The sequence below is a fragment of the Sinocyclocheilus grahami genome, unplaced genomic scaffold (genome assembly GCF_001515645.1).
Source record: "Sinocyclocheilus grahami isolate Dianchi unplaced genomic scaffold, SAMN03320097.WGS_v1.1 scaffold1395.1, whole genome shotgun sequence".
Lineage (NCBI taxonomy): Eukaryota > Metazoa > Chordata > Actinopteri > Cypriniformes > Cyprinidae > Sinocyclocheilus > Sinocyclocheilus grahami.
In genome coordinates, this window is record NW_015506574.1 from 218,723 (window position 1) to 226,053 (window position 7,331).

General features: G+C 39.7%; 1 protein-coding gene across 1 annotated transcript in view; it reads left to right on the plus strand.

The window, feature by feature from the left end:
* LOC107569914 (limbic system-associated membrane protein-like) overlaps positions 1 to 7,331 on the plus strand; it is a 220,058-nt gene that overhangs the window by 211,674 nt on the left and 1,053 nt on the right. Inside the window, exon 6 of the mRNA XM_016256085.1 lies at positions 5,281 to 5,406. Within this exon, the coding sequence (XP_016111571.1) occupies positions 5,281 to 5,406 (126 nt within the window). The remainder of the gene's footprint in view (positions 1 to 5,280; positions 5,407 to 7,331) is intronic.

Sequence of the window (7,331 nt, forward strand, 5' to 3'; positions counted from 1 at the left end):
CTTTGTATTAAACTATGCATACATACTGTACATGATGCTGTTTTGTTTATAGTTGTTTAAGCAACTTAATTAATTATAATTGGTTTATAACATTATTTTAAACATTATGCACTTTTTTCACTTTTAACTTTCATGTTATCTTATGCTTTGAATAAACGTGCATTAGTAATATTTTGCTCGATGCGCCCTCTTGTGGCCTCAGGAGAGAAGACAAAAGCTTTTCTTCACCCTAACTGAAATTATGCATTTTTAATTAGAATATAATTCGAATTTTGATCATATTTAAGTACAAAGCTCTAATGTAGTTTTTCAGCCATTTTGACAGCCCTAGTCGTCAGTGCAGCGTTTCTCAGCGTGTGTGTGTGTGTGTGTTTAGCGCCGCATGTTTCTCGTGTGGATGCTCTCATCTCTCGTACTCTCCTGCACCGAGCTGCTAATTACAGCGAGGGAGAGGGAGGATCCGTAACTGTGCGCTTGTTATTTAATCCAGACCTGTTAACATGTCGCCGTTTGTTTGGCTCTCCTTAATTACCCAGCGGTCATTTCACACTCGTTCCTCTGTCTCTGCTGATGAGAAGGTGTTTGGACAGAAATACTGTCACCTGCTGTCAGACGAGTCGTTTCAGAGTGTTTTGCTGCATTTCTCATAACACATGCATGAGATTCTGGAACTTCTGCTCAGATGTGACATGCTCGCGCTGAGTGCTGGTGTGACGATCTCACGCGTTCACGCTCTAGTGCTAGTGAAGCACATTGGTGCATGAGTCCACACTGCGGTGATCAACAGGCCGTTCACAGATGAAGGTTTACTGTGTTCATGCGTTCTGAAGGGTTTTTGGCGAAGCGCAGGCGAGATTTATGCCCAGCGCCTCACGGGAGGAGAAAAACACCCCTTCTTGTTTTCTATGCAGGAACATGTTCATTAGTCTTTTGTATTGTATGGTGCGTTTTTGTTTTTGCAAAATCATAAATCTTTATACAATTAGAGAAGATCCACTTGGCTGTGCAAGTTTCCCTCAAGATTAATACGAGCAGCTCTGCTGCGCAGCACAAAATAAAAGACGCCTCCTGACAAAATAAATTGCAGGCAAATGTCGTTCATCTTCAGAATCGATCAAACTCTGCAGGTTTATTGTTCTGGTGTGCAGTTCAGACAGAAGGAAGCGTTGGCTCTGTTGGGCTGCAGACTGAAGAGGCTCTGGAGCTGGTTTTGATGTGAATGCGGTGTGATGATGTTCATATGAAACGAGTAAAAGTGAAATATTGATGGAGCGAGAGCAGCGGTTCAGTATAAACTCACTGTAGCTTCATTATTATTATGATGTCTGTGTGTCTGTATGTTTGAGTTGTTCTGGTCGGAAATGATGAGGGAAGAATGTAGAATCGGCAGCGGCGAAATATGAATATTACTGTTTAGTTCAAAATATTCACCAATATGTGCTTGCAGAAGAAGTATCCCTAGTCTATGAGTGAACGTAAGAACATAAACTCACGGAGGATTGAGACGTCTTTAATACGTCACTGGATGACTGGACGTCACTCACTGTCACATTTGTCTGTTTCCATGGTAACAGCACTTTCTCTGATTGGTGGATCTCTCTTCAGGATTATGGGTAGTGTTGTTATGAACTGATTTTAATATGTGAACTAGCTACTAGGACTAGCATTGCTTTGTTGGTTCAGTATTGTTGGTGAATGTTGTCATGTGAGCGTGAGTGACTGCAATCCTGTAGTGTGTGTGTGTGTGTGTGTGTGTGTGACAGAGAAAGAGAGAGAGAGAGTGTGTGTGTTTTATAATGCATTAGAGTGACTCTTGCAGTCATTACCGGCTTCAGCACAAGAAAAACAGTAACATGTAATTATCTTCATTTTCTTCCCTGTGATCAGAGACTTCAGATAGTCACCCACTTCAGTGTGTGTGTGTGTGTGTGGCTGTGTGTGTGTGTGTGTTCCTCTGTGTTTGACATGTGATTGTTAGCAATATTAACCCTGGTCAATGTGTGTTAATATCTTGCCACCTGACCTCTGCCCTTCCATTAGTATCACTGACTGGTAAATTGCAGTAACAGACTGTTTTCTAAAGGAAGCAGCTCTTTTCATTTGTGTTTATATTGGGTCATGGAAATATTTTTAGCAGACTGAGATATTTACCAGCTTAAAATTCTTCTTTGGCCTTTTTCATCTCTGGAGGAAGCTTGCGCAGATCTTGAGGTTTCAGCTGGTCTTCGGCTCAGAATCAGACAGTTTTTCAGGCACCTCTGGCTTACTGTTTTAAATTAACTATAATTCATGAACACTATAATAATGTAATTCATGTCTGTTAGTTCAGTTTAAGGTCAGGCACAGTTTAGTTTGCTCTAATTCAGAATTATAAAGGTTCAAAACACATTTTGTAATGATTTATTTCCCCCCTGAGGTCCACTTGATTATTAAAATGTGTTATGGTGCCTTATGTAAATGATTTCTGTTATATTTGGCTAATCTGTGTAGCTGCTGAATAGGTTTACTACACAGCGTTGATATGCAAAACTGGACCCTATATTAATGTGATTCTGTTGTGATGTCATAATCAGAAAGATTAGTTTAGTTTCAGTAAGTATTATTTTTGTGCTGGTGACATTTTGTGGTTTTTTATTTTGAGTTGTGAATTTTATTTTTCTAAACAACTGATTATTCATGGTAACAGCCTTTAATGAATGTGATTTATTAATGAGCCCTAATCAAGGAAGGTCAATATCATTAATATTAAAAATGTCAATTTTGTGAGTAACATTAGTAATGTCATATATCACTTTCAGTAATGTAATTTGTACTAATTTGTACTGTCTAATAATTTATAATATTAGTAATGTCAGTCATAAGGTCTGTAGTATTAGTAATTTCAGTAGTATTAATAATGTCTGTAATATTAGTAATTTATAATATTAATAATGTCTAATATTAGTAATGTCAGTCATAATGTCTGTAGTATTAGTAATTTCTGTAGTATTAGTAATGCCAGTAATATTAGTAATTTCTGTAGTATTAGTAATGTCTGTAATATTAGTAATTTCAGTAGTATTAATAATGTCTGTAGTATTAGTAATGTCTGTAGTATTAGTAATGCCAGTAGTATTAGTAATTTCTGTAGTATTAGTAATGTCAGTAATATTAGTAATTTCAGTAGTATTAATAATGTCTGTAGTATTAGTAATGTCGGTAATATTAGTAATTTGAGTAATTCAGTAATATTAGTAATTTCAGTAGTGTTAATAATGTATTTTTGTCTTTTGGGTAATTAGCTGTAAATTCGAGGCAGAGGTATTTTTCTTTTGCGGCACCTAAAAGCGACACAGCTTTTAGTCTTTTGTTCATCACCACTCACCTCCACTTCACTTGGGCTTCACTTCTGCGGCTCTTTTTATTAGTCTGACAGGGAAAGCTGTGCGCAAACAGAAACACACACACATATAGCTATACATACTGTATATTCATTTATATATAAAAAAAGACACTCCCCAGAAAAAAAGAGCACTTTCTCTCGAGGAAGAAAAAGGGCAGGTGCTCAAGCCCCCTTTTATGTCTATGTGTGCATGTGCCTGATTAGGAATGTCAGTAATATTAGTAATTTCAGTAGTATTAATAATGTCTGTAGTATTAGGAATATCAGTGTTAGTAAAGTGTTTTTTGTCGAGGATCTGGCAGCTGTTTCTGTATGAACGTCATGATGATTTTCACTCATGAGGCTTTTATGAACTAATATTAACATCATAAACTGCAGTATAATGAGCAGCTGCTGAAGGTGTTTTCAGGTGTGAGAGCGACTCTGGTCAGGAATTATGGGCCAGAAAACCCTGAAATGATACCGTGTGTGTGGTTTATGAGTCTGCTCTTGTCGGGCTGGAGAAACATGTATTTCTGTTAGAGATATTTTTGTCAGTCCTGCTGCAACTACAATTCCAATTTCATGCGTGTTAGAGAGAAAGACAGAGACGCTCTGAGGAGAGAGAGAGAGAGTGTGTGTATGTTTTAGGAGAGAGAGAGTGTTTTTAAAAGGCAACAGTGATTGGTTAAGGAGAAAGCAGAGAGAGACAGAGCGAGAGAATGGAGTGCAGAAGCACTGCTGTGAGAAACAGAGTCAATCTGCCACCTAGTGAGCATCATTTATCAGACACTGACAACACGTCTGTCCATTTACAAACCTACAGACAGACAGAGACAGACGCATGAGCGCTTCATCTCATCCTGAGGAGCTCCGAGATTGCGTACTGGCCTCTTGTTCAACATGTTTAAGCATTTTATATTTTTCCAGCAGTCATATTATGTAATGCCAGTCCGGGATGCCATGAATTTCATTTTCCATGATCATTTCCACCTCTCTGCTGTTATTTAGCACTTTACCTTTAAGAGTTCTATATGTAAATGATCTCAATTATGATCAGCTGACTTCTTGACTTGTGTAATAGTTTCATTCCCTGCTCTGTGCAAATTGCAGTATTAATTTTGTGGGTGTGTTTGAGTCCTGGGGCGGTGCTTACGTCAGAAGGGGCGGAGTCTGAGATTAGAATGACAGCGGCTGAGCGAATGTTCACAGATGAAGATGTGATGAACGCTGTGGTGTAGAATAGTGTGTGGGGGAGGAGACTGGGGTGGAGTTTAGTGCTGAAGGGGCGGGGCCTGGGATTACAGAGGACTATATCAGAGATTAGAACGAGTGAGTGTTGACAGACAGATGAATGCGTGAGGAGCTCTGTGGTGTAGATGAGTGTCTGGGTAGGGTTTGAGTCATTAGGGGCGGGGTCTGATCAGAGTGAGTGCTGACAGACAGATGAATGCGTATGAGCGCTGCTGGAGGCAGATGTGCTGCAGAGGAGTCTCTGTTTCTCTCCACTGATTTATGGCAGGTTTGTGTTGCTGAAGCTGCAGATCTGAGTTCACGTTAGTCTGGATCTCAGAGTAAATCAAGAAAATAACAAAGCGCTTCATTAAATGGCGCATGGGTTTGATGAATATGTGGGATTGTGTGTGCATTGATAGACGTGTGCGGGAATAATGGACGAGTGTGTCTGCGGCTCATAACAGATGATGTGTGTGTGATATTTCCACACGTGTTTGGCTTTATTGAAGCTCTGCAGCATCCACATTAAACACCGCAGAGTTTATTATGAGTGTGTGTGTGTTATGAGGTCAAGCGGATGTTTATGAGCGACACTGATGTGTGTGTTTCTGTATGTGTAAGCATGAACACAAATCTCCCAGCATCCCTCGCTCATGTCGTTCTGCCCTGTTTTTCTCTCTCAGTTCCTCCAGTCATCTATAAAGTTTCGGACGACATCACTGTGAACGAGGGCAGTAACGTGACGTTGACGTGTTTGGCCAGTGGGAGGCCAGATCCCTCCATCACCTGGAGACTGCTCAACCCGTCAGGTGAGAGACAGCCAATCAGCTGCTGGAAAATCTCCTATTACACCCTGTGTGCTGCAGATCATGTGTGTTGTTGCAACCACATCACATAAACCACAACACCCCAGCAGGCGCCTGATTGTGAGGGTTCTGTCAGTCTGAAGCGATCGTGGGTTCAGTGTCCGCATGTCCTTCAGACTCACAGAAGAACCTTCAAACACTCTGACCTGGATTCTGTCAGCATGTTCTCTTTCTGTCAGACAGGAAGTCGAAAGAGTGTCAGCGAGAGAATGTGTGTGTGTGTGTGTGTGTGTGTGAGAGACTGTGTGTGTCTGAGTGTGTGTGTGTGTGTAATGGTTGGAGATCCTCTTTTCCACAGAAGGTCACTAGAGGTCGGAGACAGAGGCCTTTTAACAGCTGGAACATTAATCAAGTGTTATCAGTGTTTGCTGTAATATTAAACCAGCTCTAAACCAGCACTGAGCGGCTCAATTAGCCTTTTTCACAAAAATTGGAAATTATATCAGCGCAGGGTAAAGTTAGTTTCGTTACAGGTCTGCGCCGATTATATTAGTATGCCCTTTTCTCAAATAATGCTTCTTGCATTTTCTGTTTTGTCTGTTTTCCAAGTTGTTGATATATAATCTACAAAGAAATAACATTTGACTTGTTAGTAACTTATAAGGCCCCTCAGACCGCTGAATCGTGAGATAATGCGCTCAATATAGCATCCTTTTTATATAGTTTTTGATCTCCGGTACATTTGAGCGTATTATCTCAATTTACTCCGTCACTTCCCTTTGTATGCGTGTGTGTGTTAGTGTGTGTGTAATGGTTGGAGATCCTCTTTTCCACAGAAGGTCACTAGAGGTCGGAGACAGAGGCCTTTTAACAGCTGGAACATTAATCAAGTGTTATCAGTGTTTGCTGTAATATTAAACCAGCTCTAAACCAGCACTGAGCGGCTCAATTAGCCTTTTTCACAAAAATTGGAAATTATATCAGCGCAGGGTAAAGTTAGTTTCGTTACAGGTCTGCGCCGATTATATTAGTATGCCCTTTTCTCAAATAATGCTTCTTGCATTTTCTGTTTTGTCTGTTTTCCAAGTTGTTGATATATAATCTACAAAGAAATAACATTTGACTTGTTAGTAACTTATAAGGCCCCTCAGACCGCTGAATCGTGAGATAATGCGCTCAATATAGCATCCCTTTTTATATAGTTTTTGATCTCCGGTACATTTGAGCGTATTATCTCAATTTACTCCGTCACTTCCCTCGAATCACCACATGATAAATTACTTAAAAATGACAATATTTATGTCCAGATGCACATTTTTTCCAAGAATACATTAAATATTTCATATTTATTTCCCAGGGCACATTATACAACGTACATTTAAACCATCACTTTAATAATGCAAAGGAGAGCAAGTAGAACATATTACTTTAATAATAATAATTAGCGAAAAATTCACGTGGAGAGTCATAATGCACAGCCAGCACCAAACGGACAGAACGGCAAAACTAACTGAATTATAATTGCCACCATTTAGATTTAAACAAACTTGTATCTGATGACCAAACAGTTAATTGTGAAATGTTTGCGCTTTGTAGAGTAAATTACCGGCAGTTCAAGCGTTTTCACAATCTCTAATTTGTATAAAAAGACTTTGATTCTCGAACTCATTCTTGTTAAGTACGGCCGCAATTGTCACCAGAAAAACTTTTACCCTGCAAGCACAAATCCGGAAGCCAGAAACACGGAAGTGTGAAAAAGGCTAATCGGAGGAGACGTCATGCGTCATGTGACTGTGAACGAGTCGCTTCAGTTGTGTTGAAAACACGTCCAGCTCATGTTAATTCTCTCAGTTAGTCAGAGACTTCAGATTCGTGTTCAGTTTAATCAAACCAGTAACTCTCTCTCACACACACACACACACACACTC